This window comes from Eschscholzia californica, unplaced genomic scaffold, assembly GCF_041429995.1.
Source record: "Eschscholzia californica isolate CP2 unplaced genomic scaffold, dmEscCali1.0.p SCAF_1, whole genome shotgun sequence".
Lineage (NCBI taxonomy): Eukaryota > Viridiplantae > Streptophyta > Magnoliopsida > Ranunculales > Papaveraceae > Eschscholzia > Eschscholzia californica.
In genome coordinates, this window is record NW_028238198.1 from 24253585 (window position 1) to 24271632 (window position 18048).

Here is an 18048-nt window from a genome sequence, read left to right on the forward strand (position 1 = left end):
ACAAAGACATGAAAAAAAGAAGAGGCGGTCAAAGAGAGAAAAATATTAAAATCGCCATCAATGACAGTTTGCAAGACTCTTGCCAAAATAAATTTTTTATGATATCATTAGTGTACAAAAAAAATGGTGGTGCGGGGTTTGAATTTTTTTTTCCGAAAGGGGTGACCTTTTCTTTTCAAATAACTGGTAGTCCAGTTGGTAAGTACATCTAATCCGCAATGCGGAGGTCTCAGGTTCGATCCGATGGAAGTGCATATCCAGAAATATTGACTCAAGTATAAATAAAGTAGTTTCGGTAGACTTTAATGCTTTAGGCCATTTAATTTGGACTTTAGCCCATTTAATTTCATCAGGGTTTAGCCCAGTGATAATTCAACCGTTATCGTATTTATCACATCGTATCAATGAAACAATACATTTTTTTTATGACGATTGTAGTCCATATTAAAAAATAAAAAACTTAAAAATGTGGAAATTCTTTCACCAAAAAGAAAAAAAAAAACAAAAAATTGGGGAAAGTCGATTTATCTTCCAACCAAAATGGTGTGATAGAAAACCGCGCCACTCAGATTTCCTCCTTTCAAACTGTTCCTCTCTTTCTCTCTACACTTCCCGCTCGACCTCTCTCTCTCTAACAGCTCCTCCTCTCTCTCTATAGCTCGTTCTAGGGTTCCTTTCTCTCTCTAAAGGTAAGTTTTTTTTTTTCTCTCTATCTCACGTTTTAGGGTTGGAAAGAGTTGAGTTATTGTTAGGTATTCTGTAAAGAGTAATTACCAGAACTGTTTTTGATGAATCTGTGATTTACTTTACTCATTTATTGTGCGTTAGTTAGAAAAAAAATAGGCAGATTAATCATAAACAAGAGCAAGATTTCCTGAAATTTGGGGTTTTTCTATAATTTTGCTTTAATTTTACATCATCAATTCCTCCCTTCTGTAAACAAAATCATAGTATATTTTCCCAGTTAATGTTTCTACTCCAATGGAATAACAATCAATGCTTATTGACTAAATTGGGGATTCTATGGCTAGGGTTTTGAGAATTGAACCTCCCCACCTAATTCACAGTGTCCTTCAAGCATACCAAGCTCAAGATGACTTGTAATTGTCCATTCAAACCCCATCTCTCTCCCTCCCTCCCTCTCTCTCTATATATATTTGATGATGTCTTATTTGATTGATTTTATCATTTGATTCTCCATCACTTTTTCAGGAAGATCACTATAGGCATCATCTATGTTAGCTTCTTTTGGCATTGGTAGATTCATTATAAACAATCTTCAATTTGTTTATATACCTAAAACTAGGAGTAAATTAGTTCACCATGGTTATGGTTATTTTATGGGATTTCATTCTCTTCAACAAATTAAGAAGAAGAAATTTACCAAACCATTTAAGAAAAGAATGGGAAAATCAAGCAAGTATAGTGTTGATAATCTAGTAGATAAAGCCCCAAAAGTTTATATGAGAGATACTATTAGCAATATATCGAAAATCTTGAAGTATTCGACATGGGATTCTGCTCAAGAACAGTTAGAGAATCTGAGTATAAGGTGGGATTCATATACAATTAACCAGATCTTAAAAACCCATCCACCAATGGAGAAGGCTTGGTTATTTTTCAATTGGGCTTCACAATTGAGAGGATTTAAACATGATCAATTTACTTATACAACAATGTTGGATATATTTGGAGAAGCTGGGAGAATTTCGTCCATGAAATATGTTTTTCAGCAAATGCAAGAGAAAAATATTAAGATTGATGTTGTTACTTATACTTCGGTTTTGCGTTGGATTTGTAAAGATGGAGATGTGGACTCGTCGATAAAGGTGTGGGATGAGATGAAAGCTCGGGGTTGCTGTCCCACAGTTGTTTCTTATACGGCGTTTATGAAGGTTCTTTTTTATAATAATAGGTCGAAAGAGGCGACACAAGTGTACAAGGAGATGCTCAAGTCAGGATGCTCACCCAATTGTTTCACTTACACGGTCTTAATGGAATATCTTGCTACAGCTGGTACGTTTATCTATTTGCGGCGTTGTGCATAATGTTTCTTGTAGTTAGGTTCGTGTTATTTTTTTCTGTGAGAACATTATGAAGAGAATTATCCACATATTGCTCAAGTGAAGGACTATAAACTAAACCCTATTAATGTGTTCTAAGTTAGATACTTATATCGCCAAATGCCACTAAATATGAGAAAATATGTCTCTGTCCATGCTGAAATTGTATAGTTACTTGATGCTAGTGATGCTTCTTAGATGCCCTATAGAGAGCTAGGTACTGTTATTACGTATGATCGTTGGTTTTTATTGAGGTATTTGTCTGATTGACATTTTTGTAGGTAAATTCGAGGCTGCTCTAGAGATTTTAAACAAAATGCAAGATGCTGGAGTACAACCTGATAAAGCTACATGTAATATGTTAGTCGAGAAATGTTCTAGAGCAGGGGAGACAAAGGTAATGACTCACATTCTCCAGTATATGAAAGATAATTCTCTTGTGCTTCGTTTTTCTATCTATATCGAAGCACTGGAAGCTCTAGAAAAAGCTGGTGAGAGTGATTATCTCCTTAAGGAAGTCAATCCTCATATTTCTCCTGAAAGTGTCAAACAGGATTCTCAATCTGATTGCGAGTCAGTACGCATTAATCTTCACTCTGTTATTGATAGTAGCATTGTGTTGAATTTATTGGCCAAGCAAAATTTTATTGCTATAGATCACATTCTTAACGAATTGATCTACAAAGATACTCAATTGGATTCAGAGCTTCTCTCCAAAATCATTCAGGCAAATTGTGCAAATTTAAGACCAAATGGTGCTTTATTGGCTTTTCATTATGGTACAAGAACCGGAATACAAATTGAAGTAGTTGCTTATCTTACCCTGATAGGCTTCTTCATCAGAACAAATTCACTTTCAAAGGTAATGGAGATTGTTGATGAAATGGTCGAGTCTGAGGTTTCTCTTGGAACATATCATGCTTCTATCTTGATATATCAACTGGGATGTGCTCAAATGACTGGTTATGCTAAAAAGGTTTTTGATTGTTTACCCAATAACCAGAAGAATTACGCAACTTATACAGCTTTAATATTTGCCTACTTTCGTTCACTCAAAGTGGAAAAAGGTCTTGAGATCTTTGATGTAATGAAAACAAAGGGCATTCATGCCTCATATGGTACATACAGAGTTTTAATAGTTGGTTTAGAAGAAGCTGGGAGAGTTCAAGATGCAGGGATTTACAGGAAAGAAAAGAAGAACTTGGAAAGCACTGGCCAGTTCCGAGATGATCTTTCGTTGGAGAAATGCCTCTGTGACCTTATCTTTGCTGGGGGTTAAAAGCCTTATGACTTTGTAAGTGGCTAACCCTGCAATCTTCTATTTATCACATAGATATGCTCGAAGCGTGGTAATACATTGGTGTGAGGTACCAAGGAATAACTATAAACAGCCGTTTTAGTTGGGATGATCAACCAGATGTGATCCTTTACCTGGCTGACTGACAGGAAAACCTTGAAAGGTATTATAAATGTAATGCCTCTGATCTTGGATACATCATAGCTGCTGCGGCTGCTGATATTGTTAATGTTCCTTTTAAACTTCAATTTCGAAGACGGTAAATGTGTGAAGAGACGGGCAATGGGTATTCAGTTTCCTGTGATTCCCGAGTTCTATAATGTCCATCTTTTGCTCCCAGTCCCAAGCCCAATGGCTGCAGGGTAATGTTCATGGTGAAGGCACCCAAGGCTACCCAAAAGGCCCCGACAGTTGGTAAGCTTGAGCCCACACCTATGACGCCCAGTCTCCGAACGTTCCCACAGTGATGTGGAATAATAAATGTTGCAACTTGTTTCTATAGCTGTTCAATGTGGATGCACTTGCACGTGAAGAGACTTGGAACGCTGGAAATACGAATGTTAGAAGCATTATTGCACACTTCACAGCAACGATTATGGATATCTTTGAATTGAGAAACGAATACTCTGATTGGAGAGCGTCTGACAACTCAGAAACATGAATTTTGTTGATGACTTCATTTTTTAAGTTCTTCAAAAGTTCTTATGTAGAAGAAACTTGCTTATCTGGTAAGAAAATTGTTCTTATATTGTGGGAAGAATCAGGTCAGGAACATCATGAAACTAATTTTGGAGGGCGGGTACTGATGATATTGGCACTTGAGACTTGAGAGGCTGCAGTTTTGTTTTTTGGAAGAATTAGGGCAGGAACATGGTGACATATGGAACGTGCTTATCCAGTTATAGGAGGAAATTGTTGTTTTATTTGGGATCATCAATCAATCCATTATACCATGTAAATGCACAACTAAATTCCTTTCCTACTACTTTAGTTATGCTCTATGGGGGTTCCATTAAAAATGTGATGATTTTTTCGTAATTCTTTTGTATTGGTCAGCATACTCCAGGGAGTACATACCGTAATGCCTCGAACACGGCACCTGGAGGTTGGAAACCAACTTGATGACTACTCTAGCATGGACTCAAAAATTGGGTTTCTGTTGGTGAAGATAGTTGTAGTGGCTCTGTTTGAAGATGAAGGTGCTGTTTGTTTTTTTAATTTTTCAGATCTGAAATCTGAATTGGAACTCAATTCAGATTTCAGATGTTTGTTTTGGAATCTAAAGAAATCTGAAAAATTAGCTGAATAAGATAATTGTCTGAATGGGCTGAAAAAGGGTCCACTTATTTCAGACTTCAAAACAAGTCTGAAATATAAAACCAATTTCTGAAATGAGTGAAATGACTCTTGTGCCCCTGTGTTTTAGAAAAAATTCCTTCATTCAGATTTCTACCACCAAGGCACCAACAGGACAACACCACCACCGCCACCAGAACACCACCACCACCGCCACCAGAACACCACCACCACCGCCACCAGAACACCACATCACTAGGAACAAATTAACACCACCAAAAAGGTCGCACTACATAAATCTGACTTTCACCACCACCTACACCACCACCACAACCTAAACAACCACCACCACTACAAACCTTTGCCGAATCTGAAAATCTTAAATCAGGTCTTAACCCTCGACTTGTTTGAAACCCTCCCCGGATCTGGCGAGGGTTACAATTCTGATATTCGAGAGAGAGAGAACTTGTGATATTCGAGAGAGATTTAGGTTGTTTGAAACCCTCACCGGATCTGGCGAGGGTTACAATTCTGATATTCGAGAGAGAGAGAGAACTTGTGATATTCGAGAGAGATTTAGGTTGTTTGAAACCCTCGCCGGAACTGCTGTTCTTCGTGAGTGATTTAGTACTGCTGATCTTCGAGAGAGATTTATAATTGCAGATCTTCAAGAGAGATAGAAAGAGGGTTTCTGATCTTTGCAAGAAAGAGATAACTGCTAGGAGAGATCGATCGTTTGGGAGACAAAGAGAGAAAGAACAACCTTGTAGCAGCCATTGGAGAGAGAGGGAGCAATAAAGGAAGAGATAAAAGAGGTGAAATAAAAATTTAGGGTTTAGGTTTTATTTTTCTCAGCCATAAGAGAGAGAGGGAACAGTAACGAGAGAGAGAGAGAAATGGTCAAATAAATTTTTTATGGTTGAGGGTTAAGGTTTTGTTTTTCAAAAACATATTATAAGGGTATATATGTCAAAATTGTTATTCAGATCTCATGATTCAGATTTGGAAAACAAACATACTAACTTACAAAATATTCAACTCAATTCAGATTCAGCCAATTCAGTTCAGACAATTCAGATTCAGACATAAAAAAAAAACAAACGCCACCGAAGAGTAGTATCTGAGATAGGGAGCCAAATTACAGAGACACACGACAGGAGAGAGAGAGAGAGAGAGAAAGCACATTTTTTAGAGAGTGAGAAAATTTTCTCACATGTCGTGTAGTAGAAATTGTCCTATGCCGGCCCTTAAAAGAAACTGACCTATTTCTCAGTTGAGAAATTTGACTCAAACCCTAGGTTTCAATCGATTGAAAAATATCGTTAAGACTCTTAGGTTGTGTTTGTTTTTTTATTTTTTCAGATCTGAAATCTGAATTGGCAGATGTTTGTTTTTTTAAATTAAGAAAATCTGAATTTTTTTCTGAAATGGATATTTATCTGAATGGGCTGAAAGAGAGCCCACTCATTTCAGACTTTAAAACAAGTCTGAAAAGAGAACCCAATTTCTGAAATATGATAAATGTCGAATATACCCCTACCAAAATAAAGAATTATTCTCCTTCTCCATCTTCATTTTTTTCACCTGATGCCGCCACCACCACCATTGACGACAACGACCACTTACACCGCCACCATCAGCCACACCGACCACCACCACCATCAGTCACACCGACCACCACCACCAGCCACACCGACCACCACCAACTTCTATCTCTCCTGATCTCTCTCGAGAGACCCAAGCCAGATCTGGCGAAGATTCCCTGTTTGAACCAGTGCCAGATCTGGTGAGGGTGTTCTTCGTTTGAAACCTCACCGGAGATGGCGTCCCAAAAGAAACCTCTCCTAAGAAGTCAATCTCCATTATAATACCTGCTTGAAAACTCCACATAAACCACTCCCCCAAATCCCAACACCCAAAAAAAACCCTAAAATTTTGTCCAAACTTACCTTTCGATTACTGGAAACAAATCACTTACACAAACATACTATAAGTAGAGAACACGAGTTACAAATCTGTTATCGATCAAACCATCCCAAGCTTTCATCTCTGGTCAGCCTGCTTAGCCTTCATCTTCTCCTTTTAATGTTCTTGAAACCCTATTCATAACCAATCTTCCCACCCATCTTCCATCCTTCATCTACATGGCTGCTGTGTGAAAAGGGTTTTTAGATTTTGAACTAATAAAATTTACTCTCTATGGTTGAAAAACAAGAGGAAGGTGAAAGGGTCAACTGTGATTTTCGATCTAGAGAGAGAAAGCAAGAGGGAGAGAAAAAATAGGGAAGGATTAAAAGTGTCTTTTTAGTTGTTAGTAAGGTTATAAATGTCAAAATAAGTATTCAGACATAAAAATTCAGATGTAAAAAACAAACATTCTGACTTATAAACCGATTCATTCAATCCAGATTCAGTCAATTCAGTTCAGCCAATTCAGATTCAGCCAATTCAGATTCAGCCAATTCAGATTCAGATGCAAAAGAAAAAACAAACACAACCTTAATTCTCTCCCCCAAAATGACCTTTTTCTCAGTTGAGAAATGTTCTAAATATAACAACAGTTCTGTCACATTTTTTTCTCAACCAAAAAATCGAATTTTTATCGACCCAAAAGGGCCCGATAGAAACCCGCGCCACTCAGATTTCCTCCTTTCAAACTGTTCCTCTCTTTCTCTCTACACTTCCCGCTCTCTCTATATCTCTCTCCATCGGACAGCTCCTCCGCTCTCTCAATAGCTCGTTCTAGGGTTCCATTCTCTCTCTAAAGGTAATCTTTTTCTCTGTCGGCATCTCGGTTTCTTTTCTCTCTATCTACATCTCGGATTTGTTTGGGGTTGGTTCTATCTGGGATACTTTTTGGGAGTTCAGTTCAGATATTAACTTAACTAATCTGTTTTTATTTAGGGTCAGGGTTTGAAAGTTGTAAAGAGTTGAAATTTTGTTAGGTATTCTGTGAAGAACCATTACCAGAACTGTTTTTGATGAATCTATGATTAACTTTACTCATTCATTGTTTTAGATGATCATTATCAGTTAATCTCATCGAATACCTCAGTATTTTACTCATTTATTATGCGTTAATAATAAGCAATTTATTCATTTTGTGGGCTGATTAATCACAAACAAGACAATATTTCCTGAAATTTGGGGGTTTTTTTTGTAAGTTTGGTTTACATTTTTTTTTTTTGAAGCCAAGGGAACCATTTCCATTAATAAGTGATAAAATCACAATGTTTACATGGATGATACATCATTCTTATTTCTCTCCTCATGAAAACTTCATGAGAGTTACATACCTTTAAATGCAAAGTGCCTCATGAAGAGAAAGAAATTGGACTAAACACTGACTCAAACAAAAGACCCTAAAGGCCGACAAAAGATCCTAAAGATCGTGAATGAAAAGACCCTAAAGGTCGACAAAATATTACAGTAAAACTAATAAAAGAACCACCGCCTTCTTGCCGGAAAACCGTCGCCGTCACCGGAAAACCGCCGCCGACACTGGAAAACCGCCGCTGCCGCCAGAAAACCGCCTCCGTCACCGGAGAATCGTCGCTATCACACCACCATAGAAATCACATTACCACCACAGCACCACCCGATCTTGCCGTAGAAACCAATCGCTCCACCACCACCACCCATCACCATCAATAAATGTAATTTCTGATAATATATCTTTCTTCATCAAAAACCATAACCTTAGGTTTCTTGAATCAAAGCATCTAGGGTAAAGATTATGACTTAACCGCCCAGACCAACCAAGGTTTGCAGATTTTGTTTTCTAATTAGGGTTTGATTATAGATCTCATATGAAGTTCATGATTTTGAGATGAGTGTTTGGATTGTGAGATTAGGGATGGGACCAATCTTGTGATCAATGTGATTATGAGATGAGTTTTTGGATTGTGAGATTAGGTTTGATTATAGATCTCATCTTCCAACTTACCAGTTAAAACCACCGTCCTTCACCGTCTTCTCCCAGATGATCAATTTTGATGAAGAGATAGATAGAGAGAGAAAAAAAGGTAGTTGTATCTTTTCCCTCCATTGTTGGTAATCAGAGAAATCTACATAGAAGAGGAAACAAAAGAACAAAAAAATATAGAAGAGGAAACTCCGGCGGAGGGTCTCCCTTCGCCGGAAAAATAGATCTCAGTCTCTCTCTCTCTAGGAACGGTTATGCAGAGGAAACTTGGAGACGGTGGTTTACATTTTTGTTTCTACTTGTTAGTGAGATTAATGACTTTTTCAACTATCTGATCTTCTTGCTTAATGTATGAGCTTGATGTTTGTTCTATTGTTTGTCATTTTAAGCTTTCTCATGGTTTTTATTTCAATGTTAGATGGGTGTTTCATACTCGAAAGTTTTGAGACGGGAATGAATTTTTATTTATTGAGAAAGGTGTAGTTGAACTTATATGAGAGTGTCGTTCAACTCGGTGTTTTGGTACATATATTGAGGGAAGGAGGCTGTTTGGGGCATTCTTTTATTAATTTCGATGTCCCAAATTGTATTAAACAATAACCTAATTCCATCTTTCCATGTGTGTTTTTATGTGCGCTCTTGTGCGTGTGTTTATGTGCCCGCTTGTGTGTGTGCGCTTGTGTGTGTGCGCTTGTGTGTGTGCGTGTGGCTGTGTGTGTGTGTGTACAATAAACCTTCTTTATGTAGTTCGAAATGTAAAACTCGTCCTTCCATTCAGTATGCCTTGGTAAAAAAACATGGGCTTTAGTTTTCTTTTCTTAATGACTTTCTTATGTATTTGCTTCTGATTATCTTTGTTACATTCTTATTGATTACGAAATATACAACATTTAGGTAAATAGTAAATTTTAAGATTGAGAGCAAGTTTTTTTTGTTGTTAATGCAGACCTTTAAGGCATCAACCAATTGATATTGCTTTCTGAAGATATATGGGTAAAGAAGAATCCCCCCAAGTTACCAAAAGAACTACTAGATCGTTCTCGGTAAATAATTGTTCGAACAAAACACGGGAAGCCAAAAATACTGTTGAGTCAAACCCTCCATCAGTTCTTAATGATCTTGTTCTATCTAGAGAGAAACCTATTAGTTTTGATGCTTTACTTTCTAGTTTCCCTGGCAGACGACTTCAGATTCTTGAGCTCTTACACTTGTTGGGTCCTTTGAACTCCCCCATGCTTCCTCTTTTCATTTATGGTGGTGCTGCTACTGGGAAAACTAGTGCCATTCTTCAAATTTTCAGGCACCTTAAGCGCCCTTTCATTTATTCAAGTTTTCGAACTTGTTATAATCCTAGAATTTTGTTTGAAACTACATTGAATCAGTTATTGCTTCATAGGAGGAACGCAAGCAATGGTTATGCTAGTGTTAAACGTTGTGAAAGACCCACTGATTTTGTTAACTTTCTCCGTGAAGGAGTAACAGAGGTGATAAAAGATCTTACAGGAAATTCTAGCGAGTTGGATTTGAAGCAAAAGAGAGAACAAGGTAGCGGAAGGGTGGTATACTTTATATTTGATAATATGGAACTTGTTCGTGAGTGGGATAAACATTCAGGTATTATTTCCATGTTGTTTAAGCTATATGAAACGCTAAAAATGCCAGAAGTGGCTTTTATATTTATCAGTAACTCCTCACTTGATACATATCACATGAACTCTGGTTTTGTCGAGCCAATTCCTGTTTTCTTTCCTGATTATAAAGAAGAAGATATTCATCAGATCTTAATGAGAAACCAGACAAACCCAAAGCTTTACTCCCCCTTTCTCGAGTAAGTATGCTACTCCTCTTAACTTAATGCTACTATAATTTCCTTTGCTTTTATCTATTCTTCTCATATGTCTGCTAAATATTTACTTTTGTTTCTTACCAAGAGCAGTGTTGTTTTGAAGCCTTTTTGTAGAGTTACTAAGCGAATCAATGAATTATCTTTTGCTCTGGTACCATTATTCCAAAAGTATTGTGAGCCTTTGAGTGATACTGGAGTTGTTCCCAATGAAGACATGAAAAGGAGATTATTTGGTCACCTTAAGCCACACATAGCCCCAGCTCTTAATGAGATATTCAAGGTCTCCTCTCATCCTTCCCTCGATGTTGAAGAAAACAAGGAGAAAATTAGGAGGAAAGGAAATGTAAGAAAATTAGGGGATGGGGAGGTGACAGATGATATAGAATTTCATATGCCTGTCTCCGCAAAGTATCTTCTAATTTCTGCATTCCTTGCTTCAAGAAACCCAGCAACCCTCGATGCAGCATTGTTTGACTCAACTGGAGGAGGTGATAGTCGAAAGCGCAAGAGAAAGTAAGTCACTAAGTCTTATATTAGAGAAATTCTAGTCAATAGTGTGCTAGGGCACTTAATGTGGATATCTATATAACTGAACTTTCCAACACAAGAGAAGGAGATGGACCTAATATTAATATAGGTGATAAGCGAAGGCCAGGTGCTGTTAAAAGGAGACTGGAGACCAATTACTTCCGCTACTGAAAAATACGCCAATATGAAATCAGTGCACCTGGATAACGCACCATACATTTCCAACATTTCACTTTTTAACGTACTTGTTAGCACTGCATATCATTTATTTTGTCCACTTTTAGAACTTATTAAGAATAATGAACTAACCCATCGTAATACCTTGGATATTTACTGATCAGTAATCATATAAAGTAGGAAAGAATCTCAGAGATATAGTCCTTTAGACCTTTACTATAAGACTCTTATGCATGTTATAACAGACAAATGTAAACTGATTAGTTTTATTCTGTATATATTTGTATGTACTTTTTTCCCCCTAGAGTTTCTCAGACTTCGATGGAGAAAAAGGAAAATGCAGAACAAGAATTGCTTATGAAAGGGCCTGGAAGTTTTCCACTAGAGAGATTGTTAGCTGTATTCCAGTGTATAGCATCAGTTGCAGAATTTTCACTCGAGGAAGAGCAGCAACAACTAGACGATAATATGTTTTTGGGGACTGAAGGTGGTGGGGAGAGTGGGCTCATGTCTGATGTTTTGTTGCAGTTATCCACTCTCTGCAATGCTAATTTCATAACTAAGGGTTCCAGCTGTCCATTGGAAGGCTCAACTAGGTATAGATGCGCAGTGAGTGAAGACATGATTTTAACGGTACGTGATTCTCATTCTCCTTCCATTTAGAGGCAAGTTTCATATTTAATGAAGTTAACAACATTTCTAACCTTGTTTGATCAAAGATATTGAAATCTCTCGCTCTGTCAATCGAACTAATAATGATTACTTTGGTATCGGGTAGGTTGCAAGAAGTGTAAACTTCCCTCTATCAAGGTACTTGTATAGAAGATAGTAATGTGGCAGCCTGGTTGGTATTATTGGGGCGGTATGCCGGAGGAAAGGGTATGGCTTTCTTTTTCTTTGTTGCACTTTCCAGATTGGATTGAACTCTTACACTGTGATTCACAGTATTAATCCGTTATTAGCTATTACTCTTGCAGGATAACAAGAGACAGGTAAATCTACGGTTTTGTTTGTAGGACCAAAAAAGAAAGTAGTGATTATTGTAGAATTTTTTTATTTCGATCAACAAGAACGAAGGAAAGAGTATTGCCTGGCGACTGGTGAAATTGTTAATCGTTTTTCTCCCTCCCTCTCTCTTGAATATAATGAGAGAAGTGGTTGGAGGCAGTGGTAGTCCGGGGTGGTGGCGAGACGAGAGAAAGAAGATCAAAAAGAAATTTAAAGGGTCGCCAGCAGTCCGCCGTTGACTCTTGTCGGTGTGGAAGAAGAAGAATGATGGAGGCATCCAAGATTTCCCACCCTGATGTCCTGGAGATTAAAAGTTCTAGACATAATATTAATATACATTACAAACTCCATATACTGCTATTTATATTCATATATTTCATAATAGTTTTTTTTGTAACTGGCAAAGCCCATGCTATGATGCTAGAGTGATGAGCATTTAAACCAAGCGAAATCTTATATCTCTTTTGCTTTCTATAAATTTTCTTGGGAGATTGTTTATTCCAATTAAATTTGAAAAATCATCATTTGGTTTTGTACAGAAAAATATAAGAATTGAGTTAACAAATATGATGGATCATCTCTTCCACAAAAAAAAAAATATGATGGATCATCTGGATGATAACGCCAAATTATTGGTTTTCAAATCGGCAAATAATGCCGTAGATCAACGGTAGAAAAACAAGTTCCATATAATGAAGAGTAACATTATCATTTCGGATGGAGCTGAGACCCAAGACGAAACCGTACAATAGATAATTGAACGAACTAATTAGTTTCTCGAGTCATCATGTATTGAAAAATGCCGTGGAATTAGGACAAAATTTATAGTATCTGACCATTGAACTGCTAATTGTAACAAGTCGCAGATCGAACAGAGTCTGCCTAGTTTTACTTATTCTCTAGTTTTTTAGTCGGATGTCTCACAGAATGATTTTGTCGTGGAAAATGAACGGTTCAGATCTCATAATTGATACCTTACTTTATGCCCAGAACCACATTAACTTCACCCAACCTCATCTCATCTTCACTCTCTATAAATCACTTAGATAGACAGTGCCTTTGAGAACCATCACATTTCTCCTTCCTTACCGACCTTGATCTCGTTCTTGCTCATCGGTAAGTCCGATTCGATTTAATTAAGATGGGGTTTGTTAATCAGTAATGGGTTATTGATCTAATCAATTTTTTTTTTATTTGTAGATATTTGATTGGATAAAAAATGGCAACAAAGAGAAGCGTTGGTGATTTAAAAGAAGCTGATTTGAAAGGAAAAAAAGTTTTTGTTAGGGTTGATCTTAATGTTCCTTTGGATGATAATTTGAATATCACTGATGATACTAGGGTTAGAGCTGCTGTTCCAACAATCAAGTATTTGATTAGTAATGGAGCTAAAGTCATTTTATCCAGCCATCTTGTAAGCCCTAGTGATTCTTTTTTTTTTAATGCAAATCAGTATTTATATTTTGATTGATTGGAGATAGATGAAGATCATCATGACTAATCTTATTGTTTTGATTAGTAAATAGGATTACTAGTAAAAGATCTGTACTTTTTGACAATTAGATTATATAACCCATTTATCTATTTTTAGGTTTTCAAATGATGTAACTTTCATATTGATTTATAGTTCTAGTTCATATTGATTTATGGTTAGCTAAACTTGGAGAAGATATTTCCTGGATTTTAATCTTTTCCTCTTCTCATTTGGTGTTTCGAAACCAAGATCTGTGTTAAGTTTGTAATTATCTAACTCAAAACCACCAACTAGTCAGTAGATTACCCTTCTCCCGTGTATTACTATTCTCGCAATCTCTAGTGCTAGCATAATACTTAACGAGTCATACTCGAGGCTGGATATTTTTAAACTTATTATACGTGGGTTAGCTCTGTCACCATGTTAAGTTTGTGAGCATCCAACTCAAAAACCAATTAGCGATGAGTGGAGAGGACCTAGATATTATATTCTTTCTTACCAAGTCACCCTTCTCCCATGTGAGACTATTCTCACAATTTGTAGTGCTAGCATTGTACTTAAGGAATTATACGACGGAATTAACAGTATTTTGGTGTGTTAGTTAAAATTGAAGTTCCATTTCAGAAGCTATAATGTTTACCCGTTTTCCTGTTTCAGGGTCGCCCGAAAGGTGTTACCCCTAAGTACAGCTTGAAGCCTCTTGTGCCGAGACTATCTGAACTTTTAGGTATCAAGGTTGAAATGGCCAATGATTGTATTGGCGAGGAAGTCGAGAAGTTGGTTGCTGCGATCCCGGAAGGAGGTGTTCTTCTCCTTGAGAATGTCAGGTTCTACAAGGAGGAAGAGAAAAATGATCCCGAGTTTGCGAAGAAGTTAGCTTCTCTTGCTGATCTCTATGTGAATGATGCTTTTGGTACTGCCCATAGGGCTCATGCTTCTACTGAAGGAGTTACAAAGTTCTTAAAGCCTTCTGTAGCTGGATTTCTTATGCAGAAGGTATGGTTCAACAACTGGTTGTTTTTTTAGTGCTCCTATTTGTCGTTCTGATTTTGTTCCAGTCTAGGTGTTTAACTACAGTTAGCTGATTGAATTCATTTGGCCAACTTTAATAATTCAGAAAGTTGATCCGATCCTACTTGCTATTTTAGTTAAAAGAAGTCAATATTTTCTTAGGCATGCGGAAACTAGGTAGAGACTATGCAAACCTGTGAAAGCTAGTGCAAACATTGCATATTATGCGCAAACTTGTGCGAAGTTTACCATGTGCAAACCTTGTATAGGGATTAGGAATTCAGAAGCCGAAAATAATTGATGGATCCTGTTATACAAAAGAAAATTTGGCCTAGGGAGCTCTGCCGTTTTTCCCTTAATAATTAGGCCAAGGGTATCAGTTTAAGTGTTGGGTTTGTGGTATTTCAAACTCTTAAAAACTTGTCTTCGTTTCTGTCTGGTTAGGAACTTGATTATCTTGTTGGAGCTGTTTCCAACCCAAAGAAGCCATTTGCTGCCATTGTTGGAGGATCAAAGGTCTCATCCAAAATTGGAGTCATAGAGTCTTTGTTGGAGAAGGTTGATATCCTATTGCTGGGAGGAGGAATGATCTTCACATTCTACAAGGCCCAAGGGCTCTCAGTAGGATCATCCCTTGTAGAAGAAGACAAGCTCGATCTTGCGACTTCACTTCTTGAGAAGGCCAAGACCAAGGGAGTGTCTCTCTTGTTACCAACTGATGTAGTTATTGCTGATAAATTTGCTCCTGATGCTAACAGCAAGGTTCTTTCTTCACTCTATGTTTTAAATCATGGCTCCTAATTAGACGGCTAAATGTTTTTGCCGAGTCTCAGAAATGGGTAAATTAATGTCTTGATGTTGTTGCAGACTGTGTCAGCATCTGCTATCCCAGATGGCTGGATGGGATTGGACATCGGACCTGATTCCATCAAGACATTCAGTGAAGCTCTTGATACTACCAAGACTGTCATTTGGAACGGACCAATGGGAGTGTTCGAGTTTGAGAAGTTCGCTAGTGGAACTGAGGTATTTTATATCAATTAGAATATCAGAATCTGTTAAATTTTTTGGAGTATCACACTAGAACTGAAATTTAATAACTTATGTTTTCATTTATCATAGCTTTACTACCGTACGGCTAGTGTAGATAACTTTTTTGGCCAATCTAGAGGCTCATTTTGGTGTGCTTTTTTGGTACATTTTTTCATTTCAAAGTTGTTTGGTTTGAATAAGATCTGATCTCCTTGCATATTCTCTTTTTCTGTTCAAATATTCATTCAAATTTTCAGAAAAAACCAACTGAGGAAGCTTCACGACAAATAATCTCTTGGGAGTTTCATAAGTCAGACATCAATTTTACTATTTCCTGGCTGTAGTCTTTTCAGGGGACGCCTGATACTTCTTTTATGAATCAAGATGGCTAAATAGTGTCATGATCTATAACTTGCTTCGTGTTCTCTAATGGTTGTCCATTTCCCATATCTCAGGCAATTGCTAAGAAGTTGGCAGATCTGAGCGGAAATGGCGTTACAACAATCATCGGAGGTGGTGACTCTGTTGCTGCTGTTGAGAAAGTAGGTCTTGCAGATAAGATGAGCCACATCTCAACCGGAGGTGGTGCTAGCTTGGAGCTACTAGAGGGCAAGCCACTCCCTGGAGTTCTCGCTCTCGACGATGCTGCCAAGTGAGAGTCATCTTCTATCCTCTATGTATGTCTTTGTTAAATGTGGACCCGGTCGATTGCCTGGGTTTTGGTTAGAACAGTTTAGATAAGATAAGATCTTCGATATTGATAAGAAGATGCTTTGATCAGGCTTTCCCATTAATAATGTGACCAATTATGATGTAGTTGGTTGTTAGCTATTGACCACTCTTTTTTGGAGATATGGTATTAATTTCAATTTTCCACCTGTTTTCTTCATCTTTAAGTTTTTAACAATCATTTGCTTTCTTTGAGAATTTCACTAGAGTAGGGATGATAGAAATTGCCACACAACAATACAACAACTTACGATAGCTCATGAAGAAAACCAAAACCCATACCTCCAACAAGTGGAGATGACCTAGATATTATATTCTTATTCTTAGTTATTAGATCAGTATTTCTCCACGTTGGACTAATCTCACATACTCATGTGTGGCATTCATCGCATACACCTTATCTTTTTTTTTTTTCGGATGACGTGGAGCAAGAGAGAATCAAGTTATATGGTATTGATCACTAATAGAAACAAAAGAGTCAGACCTAATGAACTAACTGCTGACCTAACAGTTACATTGAAATTCTAAACATCCTCACTGTTGTTTATATTTTTTTTTTTTTTTTTGGAAGTCGACTACGATCTACGTATGTCGTTACATTTGGCACTTGATACATCATAGATGTGATAAGCTCGATAACCGCCCACTCAAACACTAACAGGACCGGGCCTATAGCCCAACTAGAACATGCCCTAAAGGCCAACAACATTATTTACACCCTAATAATCCCAATTCAAATAACCAAAGATTCCACCTTCTCTGGGATTCGAACCTGGAACCTCCAGGGCTTTCTGGAGTTTATGTCAACATCCTCACCGTTGTTAGTACAGCACGCTTACACTCCTCTATTTGTCTTCTTTGTAAGGGTTTGCAATCGGTTTACACCTTCGTCAAGCTCAAGCTGGAAGTCACCTTTCTCACTCTTATAGCTAAACAGATTGACAACTTGAAATGTTATGATAAATTTTCTTGTTGCATTTTCATCCACTATTTTCTTTATGGAGTCCTATACGAAACCTTTTTATGTCTCTTATAGTGCTCATTTTTGTTGCCATGGGGAAGAAAAGTGCATCCACGTAATAACGTAACAACTTCCTATATCCTAAATATTTTTTTTCAAATATGTTTCTACTCGTAACAAAACACCGAAAATGAGAAACCAAAGACAAATAAGAAATTCTATTTGTATAAGGCAGCAGGTGAAAAAGATGAAATATTATTTAAGAACCATTATTTCTGAGAAATAATTAATCTTTCATTTTCCAAATTTTAATGAAAGTTAAACAACAATCCTTTAACTTGAAGGCAAAATCCCTAGGAATCATGCCAATCAAACTCAACTTTAGTTTATAACTACCTTTATGGCTAGAGAGGGAAAAGAGAGGAAGGGAGAAAAGAAAAAGATGTCTCTCCCCTATCTCTTGTCTAATCTATATCTCATTATATTTTCAATGTCTTCCAAAATCTCTTCAAACATTAGGTCCAGTTTAATGTCCCATTCCACTAGCTTCCTTAGATGGTAAACTTAGGGTTGATTCCATTTATGCCCTCCAGAAATGACCAACTCAGTCAATTTTTTTTCTTTTTCTGTAACTCTTCTCTTCAAAGTACTTCCCTCATCCTTTGTCACTTTCTTCTTCGTTGGTCGATGATCTTCTGCAG

General features: G+C 37.2%; 3 protein-coding genes across 7 annotated transcripts; all 3 read left to right on the plus strand.

Moving 5' to 3' along the window:
* The first annotated feature begins 491 nt into the window (after positions 1–491).
* On the plus strand, positions 492–4721 carry EMB3111 (Tetratricopeptide repeat (TPR)-like superfamily protein). 4 transcript variants are annotated; one of them, XR_015230166.1, is made up of 5 exons: positions 592–689; positions 1032–1100; positions 1213–2016; positions 2345–4314; positions 4417–4721. XR_015230166.1 is itself a non-coding variant. In XM_086651806.1 (4 exons), the coding sequence occupies exons 3-4, from the start codon at positions 1236–1238 to the stop codon at positions 3340–3342; spliced, it is 1779 nt and encodes a 592-aa protein (XP_086507932.1). In that variant the 5' UTR covers positions 492–689; positions 1032–1100; positions 1213–1235; the 3' UTR covers positions 3343–4398. The 4 variants fall into 4 exon arrangements, 2 of the variants coding, with proteins under 2 accessions (XP_086507932.1, XP_086507933.1); XM_086651806.1 differs by lacking the exon at positions 4417–4721 and having other exon boundaries at positions 492–689; positions 2345–4398; XR_015230167.1 differs by lacking the exon at positions 1032–1100 and having other exon boundaries at positions 568–689.
* On the plus strand, positions 516–12585 carry ORC5 (origin recognition complex protein 5). 2 transcript variants are annotated; one of them, XM_086651805.1, is made up of 6 exons: positions 516–689; positions 9528–10409; positions 10518–10940; positions 11438–11765; positions 11911–12011; positions 12110–12585. In XM_086651805.1, exons 2-5 carry the CDS (start codon positions 9571–9573, stop codon positions 11959–11961), a joined length of 1641 nt encoding a protein of 546 aa, XP_086507931.1. In that variant the 5' UTR covers positions 516–689; positions 9528–9570; the 3' UTR covers positions 11962–12011; positions 12110–12585. The 2 variants fall into 2 exon arrangements, with proteins under 2 accessions (XP_086507931.1, XP_086507930.1); XM_086651804.1 differs by lacking the exon at positions 516–689 and adding an exon at positions 7155–7423.
* Positions 12586–12976: 391 nt separating this feature from the next.
* Positions 12977–16533, plus strand: LOC147565321 (phosphoglycerate kinase 3, cytosolic-like). Its single transcript, XM_086651813.1, has 6 exons — positions 12977–13256; positions 13341–13554; positions 14272–14610; positions 15070–15387; positions 15493–15651; positions 16113–16533. The coding sequence occupies exons 2-6, from the start codon at positions 13360–13362 to the stop codon at positions 16311–16313; spliced, it is 1212 nt and encodes a 403-aa protein (XP_086507939.1). The 5' UTR covers positions 12977–13256; positions 13341–13359; the 3' UTR covers positions 16314–16533.
* Positions 16534–18048: the final 1515 nt, after the last annotated feature.